Here is a 27,208-nt window from a genome sequence, read left to right as displayed (position 1 = left end):
GGAAATACTGAAGAACGTTCAGGGGATCTCGGTCTAATGGAGATAGAATTAGATTTCTGTGGATGATTCTTTGTGATGCTTTATTGTAAATTCCTTTCAGGTTTCCCACTATTTCTAATGTTTCTCTTCCAGCTCCTTGCTGCATTGCCTGATGATGTCCAGCCTGGGCCTGATTTTTATGGACTGCCATGGAAGCCTGTACTTATCACTGCCTCCTTAGGAATTGTTTCATTTGCTGTTTTCTTCTGGAGAACTGTCCTTGCTGTGAGTAAATTAATTTATACCTTTAGACTCATTAAAACAGGAATATCACTGGCCCTTTTGCTTTTAATTACTGACTTGAACTCAAATGAATGCTTATAATCCAAGCTAACATTATAAAATAATTCAGTGTAATCTTTGTTGGTAAAGACTTAGGTGAACAAGATGACATGTGTATAATCTCAGTGGGGAAACTTTAGTTTATAAATCAGAAGCCTTAAAAATGTTCATGTCCTTTTGTATAGTATAATACCATGTCAAGTAATCTATCCTAAAGAAATAACCAGTCATAAAGTATATACGGGGTGTTAAAAATGGAACCATATTAATTAGAGTGGAAACTTGACAGAACCTAAATGATCTGTTGTGGGGGCAGGTTATTAAATTATCGTACATCCATATAATGAGATATTAGGCAGCTCTTAAAATTTATGTATTTCAAAGACACTGGGGCACAGAAAATGCTCACAATTCAATGTTAAGTGGAAGAAAGCCACAACCAAGACTTTATAGTGTAGATAAACTGTTTATTATGTAAAAAGGTATATATGCACAGAAGAAATGCTGCAAATGGTAAAAATATATATCAAAAATAATTTTTCAGTCTTTTTCCTTACATGTATGTTTCACATATTTTCTAATTTGATCATATGCTGTTGTGTTCAGAAAACATCTTTTTATTTGGAAATACAGATTACGTAGTGTCCAAAGACACCATTAAAATTTTTATTCCTTAGAGTCCTTTTCTGTGTGTAATTTGTCTTTCATGCTTATAGGTGTATGTATTCTCGTACAGATACATACTTAACGATTCTGTTTCATGGTCATCTAATGTAATTGGGGGAAAAATCATTCTGTATAAATGACCTTTGCAGATGAAAAGGTTTCAGTTGAAGCTTAGCAGTTAAAGTGGCCAGAAGCATTTGATGCATGCCTATCTTTCTAAAATTGAGTCTTCTGGTTTCCTAATTCTCTCAGACATATCACTGTTAATAAGCTTTCTCTCCTTGCACAAGTGATTGTAAAATGATTTTAAAACAAAGGTCTTTTGCCTGGATTGTTGTGAAGACCCCTTAAATCTCATGGGGCTTTTCTTCAGCTACAAGGAAAAAAGAGCGAGAACAGACAGCAAAAACATTTTCTATTTTCTAGTCTTGATTTTCCCATCTCAAAACCTCTGACGCAAGGTTGTGTAGGCTTTATGTGCTAACTGCTGCCCCACAGTCTCAACATTTGGGATCTCGTTCCGTACTCTCGTTGCCTGTTTCTTGCTTCTTCCTGCTTTCTCCTACCTATTGATTTGGGTGAGAGGAGGATAAAGGAAGCTTACTTTCTCATTAACAAGGCTGTGACATTAGAGAAATTGTCATTAATTTCTGTGTTGAAACTGAATGTAGTTTTTTGTAGCTGCTGCTGCTAAGTCACTTCAGTCGTGTCTGACTCTGTGCCACCCTGTAGAAGGCAGCCCACCAGGCTCCCCCGTCCCTGGGATTCTCCAGGCAAGAACACTGGAGTGGGTTGCCATTTCCTTCTCCAATGCATTAAAGTGAAAAGTGAAAATGAAGTCGCTCAGTCATGTCCGACTCTGTGCGACCCCATAGACAGCAGCCCACCAGGCTCCTCCGTCCATGGGATTTTCCAGGCAAGAGTACTGGAGTGGGGTGCCATTGCCTTCTCCGAGTTTCTTGTAGAGAGCATCATTAAAATGGTGTTAGATACTATAATAATACTGAGATATCGTGGATGATTTGTGGACTGATCTGAGCATCTCATCACCATTTATGACGTTTGACAAAGGGAGTAGGTTACAGAGACATTCAGTATACTTTTTAAAAAAATTGAGTACTGCTTGGATTTTATTCTGTAATTCAGTGCTGACACTAGGGGATGATTTAGAAGATACTGGCTGTTATTTCTCTTGTTGCTTGTGTATTTTCCTTTTGTTGTTGTTTAGTTGCTAAGTCTTGTCTGACTTTTCCCTCTGCAGTCTTTTCCCTTTTAGATTTATGACCTCAATTTTTAGGGAGTTGGGAAAATCAGATGGTCTAATGTATTTGATTTCTAAATTCACCCAGTAGCCAACTTTGATTAGGATTTCTAAGATGTTTTCTGGTGGAAGAAGCATATCTTAGTTCCCTGATTATGCCTTTAATTTGTTTCCTCAAAGTCTTTTTCAGTTATCTTTGTTTCTAGATCTCATTCTGGCTATTTGGGGCTGTCAAATAAATGGTTTTGGGTAAATGAAGCATTAGTGTATTTAACAGGAAAATGTTACTCCTTTTTCACTTTTTTTAAATTGAAGTATAACAGACAAGTAATATACTAGTTTGAAGTGTGTAAAATAATGATTTGATGTTTGTATATATTGCAAAATGATTGCCAAAAGTCTAGTTGACAGTCCATCACCAATACATAGTTATAAGATTTTTTCCCTGCTTAGGATGGGAACTTTTAAGATCTGCTCTCTTAGCAGTTTTCAGATATCTCATAATCCCTTTCCATTATGGAACTTAAGTGCTCATTTACTAAGATTGGTGCTCATTTAAAGAATACGTGGATGTGTCTTTCATTGCAAAAATAAGGTATTTACCTTAGTGCATTTATCCATCAGGAACTGTTATGAAATATCACTACCGATTACATTTGAAATGTTTTAGCCTTTTCCTATTTTTTAATCCTGTGCATCCTTATGCTTAATCAAATCATTGTTAAATTTTCATTTGGTTATGATTTGACTGTTGTGTTAAGAACTATAATAATTCTATTAGTAAGATGTCTTGACATCAAGCTTATTTTTTTCTCTTTTAGGTAAAGAGTAGAGTATATCAAGGTAAATATTCAGGCTTATTTTGTTTTTGTGCTGTACCCTCAGTGTTGATATTTGATCTGAGTTTTATGTAAGCTGAAAGTAGAAATGGTGACATCTGATCTCTGATTAATTCCTGAATATTTTACTAATCCCGGGTTGTATGCTTAGATGACAGAGTAGATGGTGACGCTAGTAGGTGAGAGGAGATGAGGTGGAACAAATTGAGTGTAGGGAGAAGATTCAGTTTGAGCAGACTGACTTTGGATGTTGATGTAATGCAATTTATTACCTGTGAACATGTTCCTGTGCTAATGATTAATTCAATACAGTAAATATTTAAGTAGATAATTTGAGGAATAGAGCTATGTCAGTATGCTTGCATTTTCTGTTTCTATTTTCAAATGAAATATATTTGAAGTGATCATATTTTCTGAGAAGAAAGATGTCCACGAAGGGGAAAGATACTGAGCTAAAACATTTTACTATGTTTCTTATCTTTGAAATAAATTTGAAGTGGAATCTCATTGAAATAAGGGTTATTATTATATTTTTCTTAAATTTTAGTAATATGTTTATACCCTTATTGCTATTAAACACAGATTTCTTTTTAAAAGCATAATAGTTCTAAGTTCATTTACCTCAAAGTGCCAGATAACACGTCTTTGCTGCTAATACATTGGGTAATTCAGTTTTTAGTGATCATGATAATTTTATGGATTTCCCACCCTTTTTAGTCACTGAACAGCAAATTTCTGAGAAGTTGAAGAATATCATGAAAGAAAACGCAGAACTTGTACAAAAATTGTCAAGTTATGAGCAGAAGGTATTATTCTTTGATTTCCTCTCCCCCTCGTGGTTCTGTCTCGAGTTATTTCCTCCTGTCCTATGGTTCAGTTATTACAGTGTTCTTAAATCATATTTTTAAGTTTCATTATCTCCTACAAACCCTTCAAATATGAAGCAGTCATCATACATGTCTTACTGCTTTCTTCTCAGCGATCTCCTATTTGGAGATAAGTTTTGATAGCTCTATAATTTATGTTTCTAAAGTTTGAATGCTTTATTTTATATAGATCAAGGAATCAAAGAAACATGTTCAAGAAACCAAGAAACAAAACATGATTCTTTCTGATGAAGCAATTAAATTTAAGGTAAAAATTTCTTCTTTTTGAGATTACATTCTAAAAACTAAAGAAAAGTAATGAATGGTTGTTTTTAATCCATTTTTTGGTAGGATAAAATCAAGAGTCTTGAAGAAACTAATGAAATTCTGGGAGACACAGCTAAAAGTTTACGCGCTATGTTAGAGTCTGAGAGAGAACAGAATGCCAAGAATCAGGACTTGGTAAGAGTTTTGCTGTTAAGTGTTGCTATAATTTGGCTTTTGAACTATTTTGTAGGTTGGGTGAGATGAACTCTGCATTTTCCTGTGCTGTAACTAGAGTCATATTGAAAGTCAGGGAAGTGGAACCTACTTTTGTGCGTTTTTGTGGGATTTTCCCAAGTTACTATTTTTATGGGCCTAGAAAACATTTTTTGTCCTCTGCCCTGGGTAATTTTCACGTTGCTTGGCCCTGCCCTTTGAAACATGGAGAGCAACGAAGAAATAGTTGCCCCTTTGTGTGGTCTTAGTACCTTGTTTTGATTTATTTTTGCATGTTTTGTTTCTAAAAATAAACTTTAAATACTTGAACATTTTTCGAATTACATACAAAATGCAAAAATAATAGAGAATGTTCCCATATATTGCACACCTAGTTAAGCTTAATCACCTGACTGAGGTAGTATTTGACAGGTTTCTCTGCTATGAAATTAACCCTTTCGCCATCCTTTGCATAGTATACTCTTTGGAAGAAGGTTACTGTGCACAACCCACAGTTAAAGCATGAAGAGTTAGGCTCCATCTCCGTGACAAGGCAGAGTATCTTTGTAAATTTTAGAATTCTATTTCTGAGATTTGGCTCTTCTCCCTCAAGTGCAGTCATTTTTAGTTTAGCAAGAGAAGTTTTAAGTGACTTTGGGATTTTTTTTCTTGACCACTAGGAAAATTCATTGATTTGAACTGGTCTAATCGATTTTTTTTTTCATTTTCTTTGCTTTGACTTTTTTAATCCCATCATGTACCACATTATGTCATAACTAGGAAAGTTGTGAATGGTATGAAACGTTTATATCTTCAGTATTTTCTTTCCTCATGTTTCTACATTCTTGACTTTTCTCATAGGCCAAAATTGGATCGTTTGCTTTTACTCAGTACCTAGGGGATAGCACTGGGATGTGTTTTGTTAATGTTTCTTCCTTTTATCATATATCCCAGTGTTTCTACTGCAGTCCTAAAACATTTTTGTGCCCTTTTTTCCCCATTGCAGATATCAGAAAATAAGAAATCTATAGAGAAGTTAAAGGATGTTATCTCAGTGAATGCCTCAGAATTTTCAGAGGTAATGCTCTACAATTCCTGCAAGATAGTAATATGATATCTTAGTATTTTGAGGAGCAAACATTGATGTATGCTAGGAAATGCAAAAAACCAAAACCATATGAATTAATTGGGAAAGTGTAACTTTTTTGTGTGTTTTTCATTGGAATTACTGCACTAATAGCAGTGTTTTGCATTAGGTTCAAATTGCCCTTAATGAAGCTAAACTTAGTGAAGAGAAAGTGAAGTCCGAATGCCATCGGGTTCAAGAAGAAAATGCTAGACTTAAGAAGAAGAAAGAGCAGGTAAAGGAAAGTTAGCATCATAGATTAAACTAGAAAACCAAGTATTATTACTTCTTGGATATGTTTTTAAGAAAATGAAGTATGTATGCAGAATTCTATTTTTAGGTATGCAAAGTATAAACTGTGCTCCCCAGATTGAGTGCATGTATACATTCTCCATCTGTTCTGGGTCTTCTGTTTTATGCAATTCCCTGTAGCTATCAGAATGTTTAGTCTTTGTCTCATCCAGCACCAACCAGTTACTAACTTGAGTAGCCTCAAGGGGGCGAGGGATTTGCTTAGACCAAAGAATTAGGTATTTGTTACCCTCCTTTGAGGAGTTACTGCCTCTCTGACCAAGAGAAGGTTACATGATGTGGAGTCTGGACCTGGTAGGCAGTGAGCTATTGCCCTTCTGTTCCTACTGGAAGTGAGTTATTTGAACTGGTGGCAGTTTTCTGCAGGATGCAGTACACTAGACCAATGTCCTGACAGCTCTTAGGTTCTCACTGCAGTTCTGAGTGTTAGAGCCACTCTCTCCTCTCCTTTTACCAAAGCCATAGCTCATAGTGACAAGCCAGAGAGAAGCACTGTTTCTCTCTGTTTCGTTCATGTGGTCCCCGCTTCCCTGTCTCGTTCATGTGGTCCTGCTGCCTCCTCTGCAAACATAATGTTTGGAAATTCATGTATTTTAACTTTTCAGTTGCAGCAAGAAATCAAAGACTGGAGTAAATCACATGCTGAGCTCAGTGAGCAAATCAGATCATTTGAGAAGTCTCAGAAAGATCTAGAAGTAGCTCTCACTCACAAAGATGATAATATTAATGTGAGTTCATTTTCTTGAATACATGCTTAATTCTCATAAATTCTCATGAAATCTGTGCAGTTGAAATTGAGAGGCTGTTTCTAATAAATATCCTATTGCTTCTTTTCTAGGCTTTGACTAATTGCATTACACAGTTGAATCGGTTAGATTGTGAATCTGAATCTGAGGATCAAAATAAAGGAGGAAGTGAATCAGATGAATTAGCAAATGGAGAAGTGGGAGGTACGATTGGTTTCTGGGAGGTTGGACCTCTTTGTGCCTTCTTGTCTTTAAGTACACCAATGCTTTTTTCTGCAGACTGAATTTCCTATTAAGGGTTCCAGCTGTAGATGCCTGTCACTGAATTTGTACAGTCAGCCCTCCAAATCTGTGGGTTTGCATCTGCAGATTTAGCGAACTGCGTTTTGAAAATATTGGGAGGAGAAAAATTTCGTAAAGTTCCAAAAAGCAGAGTTTCAATTTGCTTCATGCCAGCACCTGTTTACTTAGCATTTACATTGTATAAGGTATTATAAGTAACCTAGAGGTGAAATATGTGGGAGGGTCTGTGTCGGTTATGTTCAAAGGTTGTGCTATTTTATATAAAGTACTTGAGCATCCATAGGTTTTGGTTTCCTGTGGGGGAGGTGTGGGGAAGGAAGTCCGGAGCCAATCTCTCGTGAACACTGAGGGCTACAGGGCTTTGTGCACTGGGCCGAGGTGGTTACTGGGTCGTAGTACAGCTAGGCATGTGGTAAACACTGACATGGCTTTCCCATTCCATTGAGAGCTGGGTATGTGCACTGGCGCCAGAGCAGCATCAGTCCTGTCTCACTCCTCTGCATCCTGAACATTCTTCAGTAGGAGAAACTTGTTTCTCAGCTTCATATCTACTGTATCTGTAGCTCTGTGGTTTTAGGGCCGCAACCAGTTTTCAAAGTACTGAGCCGCAGGGAGCTGTAAACTAAGCAATGAGAGTGGAAGCTAAAGGGCAACAGTGTTTACTGATGAAGGAGGTATTTCTAGACACTGAATCCCGGGTTGAATGTTGCCCAATTGGGAGTGTTTTAAACTATACCTGGTAGCAGGTTCCAGGGGAGAGGAGAGGAGGGAGTCTTTCTAAAGAAGATATTTGACTGGGGGCGGGTGGGTCCAAGAGAGAAGAAAAGCTATATTTCACATATTCCTTCCTGCTCAAGAACTGCATGGATGTTTTTACTGTACAGACTGGGAATTCATTAATTTTTTCAATCTAACTTTGCAAATCTCTTGGAAGTCAAATAGCCTAATCCAGTTCTTTTGGTTAGTTTGTTTTTTCTTTGAATGTTTGAACATGGTAATTGTTTGGGGGAAATCAAGGACATATAGTTAAACAGTAAGGAAGGAAAGAGCAATGAAATCCTTTTTTTTTCTTTTTTTAGGTGACCGGAGTGAGAAGGTGAAAAATCAGATTAAGCAGATGATGGACGTTTCTCGGGTATAATCCTTTTTATAGAGTACTGTAATCCCCTGGAGAAAGAAATGGCAACCCACTCCAGTATTCTTGCCTCAGAAATCCCACAGACAGGGGAACCTGGCAGGTTGCAGTCCATGGGGTCGCAGGAGTCAGACATGACTAAGTGACTAAAGCACCAGCACTATAAGTGCCTGTGATAGTAATGTTCTTACTAGTAAGAATATTGAGAAGTAGAGTATTTATTATTAAGAATAGTAAATATAAGACTATTTACTATCAAGAATTCTTACTTTTAAGAATATTTTTCTCTTCTGCAATTTTTAGACACAGACTGCAATATCAGTAGTTGAAGAGGATCTGAAACTTTTACAGTGTAAACTCAGAGCCTCCATGTCCACTAAGTGTAACCTGGAAGGTAGGTTGCTTCTTAAAAAATTGCTGTTGGAAAAATAAAGAATGACTTCCTCTTTCCATATTTTTCACCCCCTTTAATACTGCCCCCGTCAACGAGTTCTCTGTTTCTTATGCACATACACAAAACTAAGATATTTTATCCCCTGTAGACCAAATAAAGAAATTAGAAGAGGATCGCAGCTCACTTCAGTCTGCCAAAACTGTGCTGGAAGATGAATGCAAAACACTGAGGCAGAAAGTAGAGATTCTAAATGAACTCTATCAGCAGAAAGAGATGGCTCTACAAAAGTAAGATTATGGTGCTTCATTGTTAACAATATTGTCATCTAACTAAATGCATGTACTACTGTAGATAATCTTGTCTTTTTTAAAGATTGTTTATTGTATTTTCTATCTATACTTAGTATAGATAAAGGCTTCTTCCTTTTCTACCCTGTTTCCCATAACTTGCATTTTTTTTCCATTTTGACTTAATTGTCAGAAATTATTGCCTGTAATTTACCTGAAGGGTGGTAGTTATTGGTACTAACAGTTGCTGTTCTGAAAGTGCTTCTTTGATAATCTGCACCCTTCTGCAGCTCCACCGCTCATTCCAGTGTTCTTTGTTGTTGTCACTTACATCCTTCTTATTTGTCTTACATTCGTTCTAGTTCTTATAGCCTTTAAAAATCCTGAGGGATTTATAAGACATGATTTTTGGTAGAATCATTATACTTTAAAAAGAATATTTAGTTACTGACAATATTGTAAGTTTTTGAACTTAATACGGTCAAATATTCAGAGTATACATATATAATACGTAAATATGGCAAGGTTATTGGGAGTTTTGAATTTAGAAATACCTGTTTGGTGTATTTAGGTATTAATCTTTTGAAATAGACATCTCAAATTAGGAGTTAGGTATCTTTTGAAAGATATACTTTTGTATATTTAAATTTTCTTCACAAAAATACCTGAACTCTCTATACAAGTAGCTTATTGGTGGCAGTTGCTATTTGTGTTTGTTCCTGTAGTTCACTCTTTGGTGTTTATAGCAGTCTGTGAGAAAGCTTCTTTTGCTAAGGAAATTTAATCTTTTCCAAATGCTTTGGTTGCTGTTGCCAGATGCTGTTAAACATTGAAACCATACCACTGACTTTTTCTCTTAATTCTTTGCTCACCAAGAAATCAATTTAGATTTTCCAAGTTTTATTCAGGCCAGCTCTAAGTACCTGGTTTGCTTTTTCAGTTCAGTTCAGTCTCTCAGTCATGTCCGACTCTTTGTGACCCCATGAACCACAGCACGCCAGGCCTCCCTGTCCGTCACCAACTCCCGGAGTCCACACAAACCCATGTCCATCGAGTCAGTGATGCCATCCAACTATCTCATCCTCTGTCATCCCGTTCTCCTCCAGCCCTCAATCTTTCCCAGCATCAGAGTCTTTTCAAATGAGTCAGCTCTTTGCATCAGGTGGCCAAAGTATTGGAGTTTGAGCTTCAACATCAGTCCTCCCAATGAACACCCAGGACTGATATCCTTTAGGATGGACTGGTTGGATCTCCTTGCCGTCCAAGGGACTCTCAAGAGTATTCTCCAACACCACAGTTCAAAAGCATCAATTCTTCTGTGCTCAGCTTTCTTTATAGTCCAACTCTCACATCCGTACATGACCACTGGAAAAACCATAGCTTTGACTAGACGGACCTTTGTTGGCAAAGTAATATTTCTGCTTTTTAATATGCTGTCTGCTGCTGCTAAGTCACTTCAGTTGTGTCCGACTCTGTGCGACCCCATAGATGGCAGCCCACCAGGCTCCTCCATCCCTGGGATTCCCCAGGCAAGAACACTGGAGTGGATTGCCATTTCCTTCTCCAATGCATGAAAGTGAAAAGTGAAAGTGAAGTCACTCAGTCGTGTCCGACTCTTAGTGACCCCATGGACTGCAGCCCACCAGGCTCCTCCATCCATGGGGTTTTCCAGGCAAGAGTACTGGAGTGGGGTGCCATTGCCTTCTCCGAATATGCTGTCTAGGTTGGTCATAACTTTCCTTCCAAGGAGTAAGCGTCTTTTAATTTCATGGCTGCAGTCACCATCTGCAGTGATTTTGGAGCCCCCCAAAATAAAGTCTGACACTGTTTCCACTGTTTCCCCATCTATTTGCCATGAAGTGATGGGACCAGATGCCATGATCTTCATTTTCTGAATGTTGAGCTTTAAGCCAACTTTTTCACTCTCCACTTTCACTTTCATCAAGAGGCTTTTTAGTTCCTCTTCACTTTCTGCCATAAGGGTGGTGTCATCTGCATATCTGAGGTTATTGATATTTCTCCTGGCAATCTTGATTCCAGCTTGTGCTTCAACCAGCCCAGCATTTCTCATGATGTACTCTGCATATAAGTTAAATAAGCAGGGTGACAGTATACAGCCTTGATGTTCTGTCTTTCCTATTTGGATGTTGTTCCATGTCCAGTTGTAACTGTTTGCTTTAGACAAATATTTCTCATTTCGTTATTATTATTTTTTAAAAAGCACTTCTCTGACACTGGTAGTCATTTGAATTACCTGAATGGCAGTTGCCTTTATGATACATAAAGTCAGTACGATACGGCACTCTCCAGCATCCACTCAGTCACATGTCAGGGCACACACTGCACTCCATCCGCAAAGCCATTGTGTGTGCTCAAACTCGAATCATCTCTTCTGCCACCCCTTACCTTAACTAGTCACCTGTCTCCAGTTTCTCTTTCTTATACCTCTTCCAAAGTCTACAGCTGCTGGAACAAACTTCCCAAACTATGAGTCCTTTTATGTTGTCACGTGCTTAAAATCTGTCAAGGAGGCTCTGTTCCTTCAGGATCGATTTTGAACTCTGCAGCAGGCGCACAGGGCACTGCCCCTCTGTGATCCTGGGCGGCCTCTCCAGGTGCGTTTCCTGCGACTCCTGATGCTGCCTTAGCAGCCTGACCACGGTTTCTTCATGCCACTCTGAGCTTCTTTGTCATTACACATACTGCCTTTCTGCAGTAAAAATGTCCTTTTACTTTATTTCCACCTGGCAATCTCCTGCCTGTTCAAATGGTTATGTGCCTTAAAATCTTTTCTAGAGTAAGTTGTGACGGAAGTAGGTGACTACTCAGAGTACTCATTTTTCCCTTATAATGTAATTTCTTCTTTTTCCTTGTAATGTCATTCCTAATTATAATGTATTTAAACCTGTTAAGGTTTAAATCTGCATATTGATATTTTCTTTGTATTTGGTGGCCTGTTCTGTGTTCTTTTTTCTGTTTCTTCTTTGTGTCTTTTAGGTTGTTTGAATATTTTTCAGAATTCTGCTTTTCCCCTGTGTAAGCTAGGTAGTTATTGGTTGCTTTAATTGTCTTCATGTAATTACTCTAAAGACGACAGCATGCATCCTGGACTTACTAAATTAATAGACATCCTGACTTAGATGCTCCTGCATTTTAATTCTTTGTATATTTGAACTCCACAAGTTGTTTTTATTGTCCACTATAGTGCTTTCCAGCCGGTAGTCACTTAATTTACAGGCATACCTCATTTTATTGCATTTTGCTTTATCGTGCTTTGCAGATACTACATTTCTTAGAAATTGAAGGTTTGTGGCAACCCTGAGTCAAGCAAGTCTGTCAGTACCATTTTTTTCAACAGCATTTGCTTACTTCATGTCTCTGTGTCATATTTTGGTAATTCTAACAGTATTTCAGACTTTTTCATTATTACTATATTTGCTGTGGTGATCTGTGATCAGTGATCTTTCATGTTACTATTACAAAATGGTCATAAAGGCTCAGATGATGGTTACGTATTTTAGCAGTAAAGTGTTCAGTAGTTAAGGCTTGTATGTGGTTTTCAGACACGATGCTGTTGCACTACTTACAGTACGGTGTAAACAGAACTTCCATATGCATTGGGAGACTAAAACAGTTCCAAAAGCCCCTTTCTTTCTTTGCTGTATTGTGGTGGTCTGGGACTGAACCTGTAGTATCTCTGAGGTCTGCTGGTAGTTCTTCCTTCTCCCCTGCACCTTCGGTGTCTCTCATTTGGAATCCCTTTCATTCTACTTGAAGAACATCCTTTAGTGACATATGTGGCCAGTTTATCTTTGTGTGAATACATCTTTATTTTGACTCCTTTTTTTCAGGATCTTCTGCTGGCTCTGGGATATTTGAAGTTACTTAATTCCAACACTTTAAAGATAACCAATTTCTTCCTGGTTTTAAAGTTTCTTCACGGATCTAGTATCACTCTTATTTTCCCTGTTCCCTGGCCTTTGTGGTCTTTGTTATTTTGGTTTTTCAGCAGTTTTATTAGGAGCTGCCTAGGTATGGGTGTTTTTGGTTTTCATTTCTCTTCTCCTTCCACCCCACCCCCCCACCCCCAATCTGTTTTGCATTTATGCTGTTTGAGGTCATTGACACCTGCTGAATTTTTGGGTTTTTAATCCACATATTAATTGTCTCATTCTTCTCTGAGATTCCATTTAAATCTTTTAAAATTACTTCCCCCTGTGTCTCCTACATTGTCATCTGTATTTGCTTCATTCTGTATGTTTTTTTCTGACCTATCTTCCAGTGTGCTGGCATCTCACTTCAGTTATCAAATCTGCTACTAAAATCATTCATTGAGTTCTTAACATCAGTTACTGTGTTTTAGTTTTATATTTCTAATCCTTTGCTGAAATTTGTAATCTTTACTTCCTTGAATATATAAGGCACAGTTATTTTAAAGCCTGTGTGATAATTCCATTATGTGGATCCTCAATGAGTCATTTCTGTTGTCTTTCAGATTTTAATGACAGTGTCTTGTGGGGTGCCTAGGCATTTTTGATTGAGTGGTGCACACTGTAGAAGGAATTGGAGGCCTAAGATGGTGTTATTTTCCTAAAGGAAAAAAACAGTTGGTTTCTAGCAGGTGGCCATTACTTTAATCCAGTCAGCAATAAAGATCAGAGATGACTTAGTTCCTTCAAAGGACACTGCATTGTTTGTTTGGTACTCCAAGTACACAATTCTTTCTAGTGTCAACATAACCCAAGGCTTTTACTAGGATGCCCCTTGTTGGAACCCCTTAGCTCTGCTTTGTTTTCTGTGCCCCCAGGAATCTGTTGAACTCTGTTCAGCCTCCTCCTATCTCTTCATTGTCTTCAGTGCATGGGTCAACCTAGGGGAAAAGTAACTTCAGATGGCAAGCTTACTTGTAATTCTGAGATTCCTTTTTTTATTGGATTGTGACCTCATGTATTAGCTTGATGCCTTCAAGCATGTTCTTTATATTTTTGTCTAATGTTTTGTCTAATGTTTTTAATGTTCTCACACTAAGTCATTCAATTCCTGGAAGGAAAATTGTCTGTGATCTTTCTTCAAGACCCAGTTTTCTCACATCTCTTCCTGTGCCAGAGTTAGAGGATTGTTCTGTGGTTAAGTGCACTGCTAAACTGCATTCAACAGTGCACTCTGTTAGTACAGGGAGAGTACTTCACGCATATTGTTATCTTTAGCATCTTACTAGGTAACCAGTATATTTTAGCCATTCATAAGACACTTGCTGAAATATTGAATGGACAGTTACAAAAGAATATATCTCTTTTTCTCTGTGATTACTGTTTTTACTGTGTTTTTTCTGATTATGCTTCTGATTCATAGAAACTAAGTTTCAAGTTTCTTTTGAATCAGAACTATAGTCAAAGTACTAGAAAGGTAAAAAAAAGCATTTTAAAACCATTATCACATGTTGCTACCATTAAAATTTCTGTTATAGTATATTAATATCTTGAACTTGAAAGTTAAAACCAGTTTCTGTAGATGATACTCTGATTATGGGATAGTTTAGATTCTTTTTCTATCCAATAGTCACTGCCAATTCTAAGATTTTCCTCTTTCCTCTAATCATAGTTCCATTGACATACACAGTAGAAGTTCCACATCTGAAGTGTGGAAGTGTTCTATGGTTAATTGCACAATTGGAAGACTTTCTAAAAGGCTTTTGAGGACTAATTATCATGGTGCCAGTCTGGATTGAAAAATAGTCCTTCCAAGATTGAAATAAGAGAAGTAATTACAGGCCTTTCCATGGTAGAAATAAGAGCCGTAATTATCCCCTGCTCTATCCTAGTAAGCTTGATTGTGTTAGGTTGATCAGCCCTGGCTCTCCATATTGAAGTAAAATGAGCTCTCATTGTCTCGAACACAAGAAACTTGCCCATGGGATGCAGCATTTTTTTCCATTTGTTTGTTTCATTTATTAGTGAGTAGAGAATTGTGAAAAGTTAAAAAATGCAAGTGTTGCCAACAGGCAGAGTGATTTTTATCCCTAAGTGGCAGGTTTGAATTCCTTCCTATGACTTTGTATGAATATGTTTTGGAAAGGATGGAAAGTAACCTAGAGACATTTAGACAGAATGCTGGGAAAAAAGAGAAGCACCTTCATTTGACAACTGATTTTATCTTAGGAAATTGAGTCAAGAAGAGTATGAGCGGCAAGAAAGAGAGCAGCGGCTGTCAGCTGCAGATGAAAAGGCGGTTTTGGCGGCAGAGGAAGTGAAAACTTACAAGTGAGTTCAGATTCTGAGAAGGGTGTCAGTGGCTGATGAAACTACTGTAGGCATTTTTTCAAAACAAAACTGTTTTACACTGTGTAGAACAAAAATAGCACCAAAGCAGAAATAAATGGTCAAAACATTAACATGAGAAAACATAAATTTTAAGTTAACAAAGGAAAAAATGTTAAATTAACAGAAATTTCCTTACACCCAATACTAGCAAGACTGAGGAAGCTTGGTTCATGCCAGCAGTTCTGAGTGGTTTTATATATTGGCGAAATCTTTTTTGGAAGGCAGTTTGCTGTATGATGTATCTAAAAATCATTAAAATGATAGTAGTCATAGCTCTGGAAAATTTCCTATGGATATAATTAAAAGGAGATACAGCTTTCTGGAGAAAGATTTATAGCAGGATTGTTTGAGAACATATGAAGAGCAGTTAAGGAAATTATAATGTATCAATTCAGAATCTCCAGCTCTTAAATAATAAAGAAGGAAATTATGTGGTATTAGTTTTAATCACAATATGCTCCTATAACCAGGAAAAATGTGTTTTTGTATGTATGGGTAATGTCTGAAAGGGTACAGTTGTTAAAGGGAACATGGTAAGATTGTGTAAAATTTTATGCAGTTGCGCTTTAAATAATAAAAGGAAGTTTAACCCTTAGGCGGAGAATTGAAGAAATGGAGGATGAACTACAGAAAACAGAGCGCTCATTTAAAAACCAGGTAAATTATACTGCCCTACAGGGCAGAATTCTTTGCTATCTGATACAGATTATTAAAATAGCTATTATACAGAATCCTTGAACATATTTTTTGATGGGTTGTCTTTTTCAGATTGCTACTCATGAGAAGAAAGCTCACGATAACTGGGTAAGATTTTTTTTTTCTTTTCTTTATTTTATGTGGTCTATCACAGCTTATTCTGGATTTTTTTCCTCCCAATAGCTCAAAGCTCGTGCTGCAGAAAGAGCTATAGCTGAAGAGAAGAGAGAAGCTGCCAACTTGAGACATAAGTATGTGTTTTTAAAACTTATATTTTCAGGGTGTTTTAAGAGTTTGTAAAGGCTGTGCCATGATATCCAGTAAGGAATTTTCTATTTCATATTTAAGTCTATTCTTTCTTTATATTCAAGATTATTGGAACTAACCCAAAAGATGGCAATGATGCAAGAAGAACCTGTGATTGTAAAACCAATGCCAGGAAGACCCAACACACAAAACCCTCCACGGAGAGGTAGGGAGTACTTTTAAATGGCAGCAGTCTATATTTTGGTGAAAAATGTGTTTTAAGTTACTTTTTATTTCTGTAATATGTGTGTAAATTTATGATGCCCTAGAAATAATCCCAAGAACTTACTAAAGAAAAAAGGTTAAAGTGCAAACTCCTCCTCATTGTCTGCAGGTCCCCTGAGCCAGAATGGCTCTTTTGGCCCATCTCCTGTGAGCGGTGGAGAATGCTCCCCACCGCTGACGGCAGACCCGCCCGCAAGACCTCTGTCTGCTACGCTTAATCGAAGAGAGATGCCTCGAAGTGAATTTGGTGAGCATTGCCATGTTACCTTGTGGTAAACTGTTTCAAGAGTTCTTTCCTTCTTTGAGAATTCTGTTGCTAATGTAAGCAACAGTTGAGAATTTGGGTCTGTCCAATATAGAGAAGGATTAATTAGTCTTGGTGAGTAAATAGTCTACTTTAGATCTGCTTTAGAACAAAAAGCGTTTATTTACTATTATGATACTATTGTATTTATTATATGTGAACATATATGTAAACAAATATAAACATTTATATATAGTGTATATAAAAATATCATTGATTATTGTTTCTTTTCAGGTTTTTGTTGTGAAGTATAAACCTTTATCTTTAAATTTCTGTTGAGTTCCTCTCTTGAGTATTATAAAAGTAGCCTTAAACTTTATAGTTAATGCAGTGTACATATACTACTCATTACTTTAATATGAAATGCTATTTAAGTCTAGTTCTAATCATAAATGTGTTTATACTTGTTAAGATACAGAAGTCAGATTACATATAGACAGAAAGGTCTAAACAGTTGCCGGCGGCCTGAACTACCTGACTGTGCTGGTGCTATTAGCGTGCAGGTCTTTCAGTCCCACATAGGTCTTGTTTTAATTCTATAGGTTTGTGCATAAACTGTAAGTGATTTCTCCTCATATGTATTGGGAGATCCGTTTAAAATTTTGCTTTAGGTAGAACTGAACCCTGACCTGTCCACAATTGGTTTATTCTGAAAAATTCATGCAAGGGCTCTGTTACCTCTCTCTCAAGGATCAGTGGATGGGCCTCTCCCTCGACCTCGATGGGCCTCTGAGGCATCTGGGAAACCCTCTGCCTCTGGTAAGGGACCTGAGTGTGTTCACAGAATCTCAGATTGTGGAGGAAGTGGGCGAAGGCCTTTGTAGTCCTCAGAGTGCGTATACAAGTCAGAACAAGCCTAAGTCTGCTCTCTGGCTTCCCACAGATCCAGAATCCGGCGCTGCTCCCACAGTGAACAGCAGCTCCAGAAGCTCTTCGCCCTCTAAGGTGATGGATGAGGGCAAGGTAAAATCTGCGGTCATTTTGAATTGTTATTAGGTATTTCCGGACACATGTAACTTTTTCTACAACATCCTCTCTTTGCCTTATCCATTTCCCTTTTATGTGTCTATCTGTACCATCTCATTTATTTTTTGAAAAAGCAAACTGTTCCCCAAGAGCCTGAAGGCCCTTCAGTTCCCAGCATTCCTTCTTTGGCTGAGCATCCAGTATCAGTAAGTACTTAGAGGTTGAGAGCAACACTGCATTTTCTACTTGGTGTATTTCTAGAAAAGTTCCAAGGAGCATGACGCTAATCTGCTTTGCTTAAAATTGCATGGCGATACTGACCTTATGACCTTGAAGTGTTTCTGGGTCGCTGAAGTCTGGTTGGTTGGTTTTTACTCCTTTTTCCTGTTTTGGTTAAGTGATTAATCTCTTTAGAGCATCTATTGTAAATAACCTTAAAAAAATGTGAAAAAGTCATCACTCCAACGCTATACGGTATGTGCTTCAATGATGAGAGCTCTAAGGCAAATCAGTTCATTATGTATTACATAAATTCATCATATTTGGAAGTATGCTATTTAAGAATATCTCCAGTAGTACACTAGGCAAACCCTGTGCCGTATTGTGAATAATCTGAAATTACAGATGGGTAACAGAGGTTGATTGCTGTAAGTGAAATACTGAATAGTGGAAATCTTTAATTACCCATTATGCCATTTCCCAGCAGCAGCCTTAAATTATGTTCACATAAGGGTCTTCTCTTGCAACTTGGATAGCTGTGACAGCTAGTGAGTCCTATGATTATACCTCAGAGCGCTTTACTGTGTTGAAATCAAGATACATATTTTCATTATTGAGAATTTCCAACCCAGTTTCCCATAGGGAAGTACAGGTTAGTATTTTGTAGTACAAAGGATGATGTTGCTGGAGAATGAGGGTGGCTGTTAGAGCTGTGCCTGCTGAACTCGTATATATATAGCACTGTCTCTGTGTGGAACTCCTTCGACTTCCAGGGCAGGACTCTAGGACACATTGCTTGAGAGCTCTTTTTATCCCAGGGCAACCTGGAGAAGACCCAAGACCCCTTTGGAGTGGCAGACTTCAGAAAGAGTGGAGCTTCCTTTGACAGAAGGGAGGCAGAGGAGGACGAGTGCAGGCTTGGAGTCAGACCCCCTGTAGTGAATTCTAACTCAGCCTCTTTATATGCTGTGTGACCTTCAGCAAATATCTAATACTCTTCTGTGCTGCTTTTCCCTCATGTTTAAAACAAGATGACATCTTATAACATAGGAAAGGAAATTGAAGGTACTCTGAATAGTAGCTTTTATTACATGTGTGTGAAAATGGATTTTTTTCCTTATTGTTCTTTCCGTTCTTAATATGGAAAAAGGAGCTCTTGTGGTGATAAGAGGGAGGGGCTGCCCTGGACACAGGTTATAGTGTGTGTGGTATGGTGAATTTTTCAGTTGGGAATTGCCTCTGTTAATATCCTTTGACAGTCCTCTTGCTTCCTCTCTGTTTGCACATACAAGCAATAATATGATTACGGTGAAAGGGTTCCTTCCTCTGACATTCTCTTAACCTGCCTGAACTCTCAGGGGGATGGAGAGGAGGGGTGGAGTTCTGTTGCACTAGTTGGCTCTTTGGACAAGTGTCTGACATCTGCTCAGTGGGTTTTAGCTCTTATGGTGTTGGTGCTTTTATCTATTATATCCAGGTAATTCACAACTTTCATTACTTCTGCTTTGCAGGTTAGTATGGCTGCAAAAGGGCCCCCTCCCTTTCCAGGGACACCCCTCATGAGCTCCCCTGTGGGAGGCCCTCTACTGCCACCCATCCGATATGGACCACCTCCTCAACTCTGTGGGCCTTTCGGACCTCGGCCACTCCCTCCACCCTTTGGTATGATGACTGAATGGTAGTAATGGGCTTGTAAAGTGTGTTCATCTTTTCATTCTAGTCCCTAGTAAAATGTTACAGTTGCTGTCGCAGGGCTGTGCAATGAAAGGGTAAAGCTGGCTGATACATTTGAACTTTTCCACCAGTTTCTTAGGACTCAAGGGGTGCTGCATCATCTCCCTATACTGAGATGCACAGGAGGAATCTCTTGTAGACAGGGAAAAGGGGGACTGTTCATAGAAAGTCAGAAATACTACTTCTGCTATGTTGCTTGAACATCTCTGGCTTTGTACTAGGCTCTGTAGTGGATAGAATTAACTGTCCTAACTCCATGAGCTTAAGGGATCCTGTAGGACACACATACATACATTATACAACATAAAACTTATAATCACCATAATAGAAGCATAAGCAATGGGTCACAGAGTATAAAAGGAAAGATGAAGCCATCACTACCCACCTTGGGAATAAATAGGAAGGAAGTGTTGAAGGTAGAATGTAACAGCTAATAGGTCGAAAGTTGCTGAATTCAACTAGGTGGAGCTGGCAGGCCTTTCCCAGCAGGGCAGACACCTTGATTTTGATGGCATGTGTAGGTCCATGCTGAGCTCCTGTGTGCATTTTTAATTGACACAGTAACTATGGGATTTCCTTTATCAAAATTTACTTACAGTGAAACCCTTATTTCATAATCTGTCATCTTGGTATGATGCATTGTATTTCTGAGTACAAATCAAGCTCTTACAAGATACAGACAGCAGAATTGTATAGTTGAAAAAACCACCAGCTAGGTAGAGCGATATTGAAGTCCAGCCTCTGTTGCTTTGTGACTGGCTGGCCACAGGCATGTAACTTAAACTTGCTGAGCCTGTTTGCCTCATCAGTAAAGTCGGGAGCCACCACCTGACTTCCAGGGGTATAAGAAATTGATTAACATACCGGGAACTGTCTAAATTTAAGTGTGTTCGTATGTATTTACATGACTTAATTTTAATTTTTTCAGGTCCTGGTATGCGTCCACCGCTAGGCTTAAGAGAATATGCACCAGGCGTTCCACCGGGAAAACGGGACCTGCCTCTCGACCCTCGAGAATTTTTACCACCAGGACATGCACCTTTTAGACCTTTAGGCTCTCTTGGCCCAAGAGAGTACTTTTTTCCTGGTACCCGATTACCACCCCCCAATCATGGGCCCCAGGATTATCCACCTTCCTCTGCTGCAAGAGACTTACCGCCCTCCGGCTCCAGAGATGAGCCCCCGCCTGCCTCTCAGGGCACTAGCCAGGACTGCTCACCGGCTTTAAAACAGAGCCCATAACTGACCTTGGACATTGAGTCTGAGAGAAAGTAGACTGTGCACTATTCGTTACAGTTAAGGTTTTCATTGGCTTCAAAATCCAAAAGCTGATTTTAAAAGGTTTGTTTTTAAATCTAAGCTGCCCTGGCAGTGTGCATTTTTGAGCCAAACAATTAAAAAAATATCATTTCCCCCCTAAAATAAAAAACCATCTTGTAAGCTGGAGCCTCCTTACAACTTTGAAATGTGCAATAAAAAAATACCTGTGTTTTAGTTCATGTAGCATATGTTACTGCTAAATGATTTAGAATGTTGTGAAAAGTATGAACATTTCCTGTGGAAATGCTATAAGAACATGTATTTCCATTTATTATCCTATTTTTAGTGTACACCAGTTGAATATAGAGCAATGGTATTTATAAGCTTGATTTTTAAAAAATATCTGGTCGCAAAGGCTGTTACGCTAAAAATGTTTACTTAAAGATCACTAAAATTTTATCTCCCCTCTTGCTTAAGTTCTTTGTAGTAATAGTTCATAAAAAATTTGGTTATTAACATTTCCCAAGTGTCTGTTGATTCATTGGATTGTTTTCTCCTGAGATCTATACCCTTTTGGAAACACGTAAGCTCAGGCTCCCAAAACTGAAGATGGTGACCTGGCAGTACGCTCCCTGGCCGCTGCTCAGGCGTTCAGCCTCAGAGTCACCGGGAAGCATCACCACTGAGGCCTGCCTTCTGCTTCAGAGATGCCACCAGGCCTGTTTGGACAGCAGGCACGTGTTTTCTCGTGACTCTGATTGGTTTTGACTTGAGTGGTTTTCTGAGTATGAGTTTACATGTAACAAGACTTTAACCTGATGTTCTGTTGCTTTTACTATTATTGTGTTAAGGGTACGTAACAGAAAAATGAAAATGATATGTTGCGACCATAAAGTAAGAAAATTTCTTTTAAAAGATGTAGAGTTTATTATTTCTCCTATCCCTTGCCACTGGCTTTCAAGGAATATGGCAAAAAAAGACCAAAGCATGTATAATACTATGAGATGATTTAGGGTTATAAGCCTTGTAACAGGCCCTAGGTCAGCAACCATGGGCTGAACCCAGTTCTGTTCATTGACTGATACTGCTACAAAGTTAATATTTGAATCCTGGCACTTACATTTAAAAGCAAAAAGATCTGAGAATCGAGGAATACACCGTAATTACTACACTCATTACTATACAATGTCTTTTAAACACTATTTCTAAGTCCTAACTTATGACACTTCAGCTCTAGTAACTAAGCACATTTTAAGAATCAGATTTCATTAAATCAGAATTACAAAAGGTTTACATTCTTGTTCACAGCTAGACCATACTCTCCCATTCTCTCGAGTTCTATGTGATGAACCTAATGATATCTAGACCATGACTTGCCACCATTAAAAGTAATCCACCAAGAATACCTTAACAGTAAATTCTTCACTTGAAACAAAAACCTTTTCTTAATACTAAAGTGAAAGGCCTTTGAAGGAAGACAAGTCTTCCAAAATTCATAATGAGTATATAAGAGGTTTTTCAGGAAAAGGAAATTCCATCTTTACATCCTATTTAATATCCAAAATAGAAATTTTAGGAGGAAAACTCAAGTTATTTTTAACCAGGAAAATAAATTGTCACAAATACAGCTTTTGAGTATATCAGTCTCTTCAGGACATGAAATAATGGTGAATAATAATTTCAGAACTTAATATTTTAATATAGATTATACCAGGAAGATAATAAAGTAGCAAAGGTACATTAAATCTATTTTAAAAATCAAATCTGGAGTCTTTTTTTTCTTTACCTCTAAAGCCTTTTTTGGTGGTCATTTTATATTTCATATTATTGAAAAATCAGTAAATTGTAGAGAAATTCTAAGTGTGGCCTGAGTGGCCCCAATCCTGCCAACACCGCTGCCTCCCAGAACCCTCTCTGTACCACTTCAACATGGCCCAGGCAAGCTGCCAATGTAGAGAGGGTGTGGGGGTCATCATTCCTCAGCGACACCAGGCTTGGCCAATCTTGAAAATTACATCTAATTCAGAACTCACCTGCAGCTAACTGTTTTCTTGGCTTAGTTGCTAAAATAATCTTTTATGGAGCAGCAATATTTCAGCCGGAAAGTCTGCTATAGTAGTGGTTATTGTTCACTAGCTGATATTTTTTATTGAATTTGTGGGATGTGGAGTATTCTGTGTCTACTGTGTCAATTCATTTTGTTACTCAGATCTGAATTACAGAGCTAAGCTAATCACTCTGTTCCATCTAAGCTTTTTGTTAATACTGATGAGAGGCATTTGTAGTTCATCTAAACCATACTTTTGTGAATGACAGCAGGTGTGACATAAACAATCACTGATATTCATGTCTTACGGTCTATGAGAAAAGAGAACAATGTATCAGTTTTGCTACACTTTAATGGTAGATTTTTTAAGGGATTATCTTTAGGTCTTGTCAGCAACATCAAACAAAAGGTACTGAGTACTCCACAGGGTACAGAGTGCTGCCAAGCACCTCAGAAAATGTACACGACACGGAGAAAATGTGGTTCTTGCCCCTTGAGGAGCTTACACGCTGGGTCGGGGTGGGGGTGGGCTGACAACTCACAGTCTATAAGAGCTGCATGAACAACAAAGTAATTTATTAAGGCAAATTCTTCATCCCTTCAAGATAATTGTGGGTAGAATGATTTTGGAATTAATCTAATGAAGATGAGAGGCAAGACAATTTTGTTGAGAATTTTTACATCATCATAGTAAAGAGAACTGACTGGACAGACAGCTGAAAGTGGAGACGAGGTCTCTTGAAGTGTAACAGCTGGAACTGAATTATGGTTACTTATTTTAAAAAGCAAACATACTGAATGGTATGACTAGGCTTGTTACACTAGTTTAAAAATAGGCCAAGTGCTGGCACTGCATTTTGCTCGTTCTAGTGTTGGTCATTTAAAATAGTGATATTAAATATGTGGGCTCCACATCTAACCCACAGAACGCCCACCCCAAATCTTCATGTTCTGTGTATCAAATATCCACCGTGTATGTACTATGAAAGTTTTACTTAGGCCCCATTATTAAGTCAAAAGAATGTAAATAGTCAAAATATAATAAGCTAATGACCTGCATATTTCCATATGGATGAATGTCATTGTATCTAAATAGGAAATAAATGGCAATCCTATCTACCTATATAAAAAAAAATAGAATATCTTCAGATTTGCATACTCATCACTATAGAAGAGGTATGCAGGTTTTAAGGTTTCACAATCAGTTGTCAGAAAAACAGCAGTTATTCCTGCAGTATCTCATTAGCATCTGACTCAAATTATTTTTAGATTACATGATTTAGAAGACATTATAAACCCACCAAGAATTTGTAATTATTCTGAGATGGTTTCATTAACCCTAGAATCACTATCAGAAAAACAATGTGATGTAGGAAAAAAGCTAATCAACGTGACTAAAAATATGCTCACTTTCAAAAGAACAATCTGGTCATCTGGAAAAACTCCAGCTACAACCTGCGAACACTCCCATGTGGGAGACTGGCCAAGGCACACGATTTCTAGGCAGGAAAACCATGAGATCGGGGTGAACTGAGGCTGTCTCTAAGGAACAGCCTATAAACTTCCAGACTGACCTTGGGCAGCACAATTGGTCCCATTTCCTCTAGCAGTCTCATGCTCTTCTCCCCACATCAACCCAAAGTCTGACATTAACTCGGAAAGCTAAAGAGCATACTGGAGCAGAAGTGGACAGGTGTGTAAACTCTAGCACATTCTTATTGCTGTATTACGTTTGAAGATGAGCACATCCCACCCACAACAGTGTTGTTCCAGGAAGTTGGGCGGGAGTAGTGGTAAATTAGAAAAGAGACTATTAATTGCACAATTAATAGGAAAGTGAAAACGTTTCAAGATCTACAATAAGCCTGTATCCAAAGAGTCTGTTATGTCAGTGACGCTGGACTTTGAATTCTGTGCTACAGCTTGTAATGGACTCACTCTGGCCTGCCGGCCTGGGTCCGGGTTGCTTCCTGCCTGTTGATGGGTGCATATGCTACACAGAGCAATGATGGATTCTATGGAGTGGTGAGATTCACAGAAGTTCCAGGATACTCATGTCAGGATCATTCCTTGTGCAAAGTTTGATGCAGATGAAGATAAAGTGGTTTCTTGGTCAATAACTGCAATTTCTTTCTTTTAAAGTCAGTGGGTTTCTTGTATCTGTAACCACAACAGAAAAACCGTTGATGAGCGATCGATTCCAAGGTCACACACTAAGACGAGATACTAGCCACCACTCCTTAGTACTCATTCTGTATGTGCATCACTTACAGTTCTATTACAATTGGCCCAGGTTTAATTTCATCCATCTCCATGAAAGCAAAACACTTGGTGCTGGTAAACCTTTTTTTAGGCTTGTAGTGTTTGAATTCAAAAAAAATAGCTGCACCTAAGGAATTAAAGCAAAACACATTAGCCACAGACAGCCCATTCTAGGGTCTCAAAAAATTTTCTCTCATCACCAGAGGCCAGTGAACAAGCAACAACTGTCATAATGGTCACAGCAAAGTAACCTTTGTCAGACTGATGTCTCTGATGATACAGCTGACTGTGTCACCCCCAAACTCTTCTGCACCTAAAGGAGGGGCATGTGTCTGTACTACCCAACTCTACAAAGTAGAGCAAAACTTGAGCCAGCCTGACTCAAGAATGCAAATAAGTTTATCCACAGAATTATAAAATATTAAGAACAGAAAACACTAAATACTACAAAAAAGAACACAAGATACTTGTTAAGTATGAACATTACTCAGAAACTCATTAAGTAGAAAAGGCACATTAAAAGAGCTCATCAAAAAAATCCAAACTTAGTTTTTCCCCACCCAAATTAAAAACTCAAAAGTTAAAAAATTCAGTATCTGGGGTGTTTTTAAGTTTGAACAACATAAATCATGTGCTGGTTCAGTTTTTAAATATTAACTACTTCCTAATACATTTTTCAGTGTCCAAAGCCCTGTTTTGTTTTTCCTGGAATAACAAGTCCTTCTGTAAAGACAGCACTTCAAGATGCTTAGAAAGCAGACCTACTCCCACCCCTCTCCCTAAAAAAAACACACACACAATGAGCAAGTGGTGATAAAACAGTTTTCTCTCCCCAGAGTCCTACAGATAAGCTCTCTCCACCTCCCTACAGAAAAACACTAAAAACAGAATAAGTTGCCTCATCCACACAGCCAAAAAACAATTAATTTCTAATGAAAGCAAGGAAAGAGACAGAAGGATGCCGGGCTCTCATTCTTAACCGACTCCTTACTAACATGGCCTTAATCAGAGTGGTGCTGGGTCTTGCTTTGCTTTTATAGACAATCAACATACATCTAACACTTTCATGGATGACAAAACTACCAACTGACTAGAAGTTTCACAATGTTCAGAAATGTGTGTGCAGTTCTGGCGCCTGGGTCCAAATGAAGCACTCTGCATGTCAAGGAAAGAAAAACCTATATTGCTTAGGAGGCAAAGGGATGTGATCGAGGGGGAGATGGGCTTGCTTATTTATTTGCTGTACCACGTGGTTCCCTGACAAGGGACTAAAATCCAGGCCCTGGCAGTGGAAAGTGCCAAGTCCTAACCCCTGGATCACCAAGGAACTCCCAAGGCGGGCATATTTAGCATCTACTACCAACACACAGGATCACAGTTGTTTGGTTACCAGTGGCCTTCTGTCCCTAGGTGCATGACCCTGCCATGTCCACAAAATAGTAGCTTCTCTTCTCCCTTCCACAGCAATAATAGAGGCATTTTATTATTAAAAATCCTCACAGATTTCTAAGATAGCAGATCACATTTCTTCAGCTATGGATATATCTCCTTGTCCCTGTGATTGTGTCTGAGGTCTGAATAAATGCAAAAGTAAAGTCATATTTGGAAACATTAAAGTTCAAATATGATACCATCATTAAAAAAATTCATTATTCATCTGCATCATCTCTAGATAATATATTTCCTGCATTTATGGTATGCACAGCTCTATACTTCATGGCATTTATAAGAGCAAGATGTAAAATGAGAATAGCCTACAGGAAGAATAACTGAAATGCTCATCAGCATGAAGTATGCTCACCAGCATTAGTTTCAGTTAAAACGACAGCACTGTACACAACAGATTCAAAGTCGGAGAAAAGGAAGAGTCAAATTCTGAATATAGTTCTACTTTTAGCATCACAAACCTTTGGTTAACTTTTCAACATGCTTCTGGAGCTCAATGTCCACATTAAAATGAACATACGTATCTTCTTTTCTTGAAGCCACAGGAGTATCTTGCACAGGGGTTAAATCTATGCCATTCAGATCTAGAGAGGAAATAAAGTTTCTGCTCAGAGCCCTCAAACACACAGACTTAAAAACTGCAAAGGAACCACAATGGGCTGTGTTTCCTGAAGAGGCGAGAGCTGA

The 27,208-nt window shown here is 38.3% G+C and overlaps 2 protein-coding genes across 9 annotated transcripts in view; one reads left to right on the top strand and one right to left on the bottom strand.

Moving 5' to 3' along the window:
- MIA3 (MIA SH3 domain ER export factor 3) overlaps positions 1-21,287 on the top strand; it is a 58,565-nt gene extending 37,278 nt beyond the window's left edge. For 2 of the 8 annotated variants that reach the window (XM_086345232.1, XM_086345236.1), the window contains 23 exons: positions 133-264; positions 3,070-3,091; positions 3,805-3,893; positions 4,144-4,221; positions 4,305-4,415; positions 5,440-5,511; positions 5,690-5,794; positions 6,477-6,599; positions 6,710-6,821; positions 8,000-8,055; positions 8,359-8,449; positions 8,598-8,736; positions 14,895-14,996; positions 15,653-15,713; positions 15,825-15,860; positions 15,936-16,003; positions 16,124-16,224; positions 16,393-16,530; positions 17,278-17,346; positions 17,471-17,550; positions 17,688-17,759; positions 19,284-19,434; positions 20,435-21,287. In XM_086345232.1, the coding sequence (XP_086201358.1) occupies positions 133-264; positions 3,070-3,091; positions 3,805-3,893; positions 4,144-4,221; positions 4,305-4,415; positions 5,440-5,511; positions 5,690-5,794; positions 6,477-6,599; positions 6,710-6,821; positions 8,000-8,055; positions 8,359-8,449; positions 8,598-8,736; positions 14,895-14,996; positions 15,653-15,713; positions 15,825-15,860; positions 15,936-16,003; positions 16,124-16,224; positions 16,393-16,530; positions 17,278-17,346; positions 17,471-17,550; positions 17,688-17,759; positions 19,284-19,434; positions 20,435-20,748 (2,322 nt within the window). In that variant the 3' untranslated portion in view covers positions 20,749-21,287. The remainder of the gene's footprint in view (positions 1-132; positions 265-3,069; positions 3,092-3,804; positions 3,894-4,143; positions 4,222-4,304; positions 4,416-5,439; positions 5,512-5,689; positions 5,795-6,476; positions 6,600-6,709; positions 6,822-7,999; positions 8,056-8,358; positions 8,450-8,597; positions 8,737-14,894; positions 14,997-15,652; positions 15,714-15,824; positions 15,861-15,935; positions 16,004-16,123; positions 16,225-16,392; positions 16,531-17,277; positions 17,347-17,470; positions 17,551-17,687; positions 17,760-19,283; positions 19,435-20,434) is intronic. The other 6 variants (XM_086345233.1, XM_086345238.1, XM_086345234.1 and 3 more) reach the window with 3 other exon arrangements.
- A 1,860-nt stretch (positions 21,288-23,147) lies between these two features.
- The window catches only part of AIDA (axin interactor, dorsalization associated), a 47,844-nt gene continuing 43,783 nt past the window's right edge, over positions 23,148-27,208 (bottom strand). The window contains exons 8-10 of the mRNA XM_086345250.1: positions 26,983-27,105; positions 25,085-25,202; positions 23,148-24,973 (exon numbers count right to left, since the gene is read on the bottom strand). Of these exons, the coding sequence (XP_086201376.1) occupies positions 24,877-24,973; positions 25,085-25,202; positions 26,983-27,105 (338 nt within the window). The 3' untranslated portion in view covers positions 23,148-24,876. The remainder of the gene's footprint in view (positions 24,974-25,084; positions 25,203-26,982; positions 27,106-27,208) is intronic.

Source organism: Bos grunniens, chromosome 16, assembly GCF_055505025.1.
Source record: "Bos grunniens cultivar Pamir isolate PY7600 chromosome 16, Bosgru_T2T1.0, whole genome shotgun sequence".
Taxonomy (NCBI): Eukaryota; Metazoa; Chordata; class Mammalia; order Artiodactyla; family Bovidae; genus Bos; species Bos grunniens.
The sequence above is the reverse complement of the archived record's forward strand: the minus strand, read 5'-3'. Positions and strand labels throughout refer to the sequence as shown.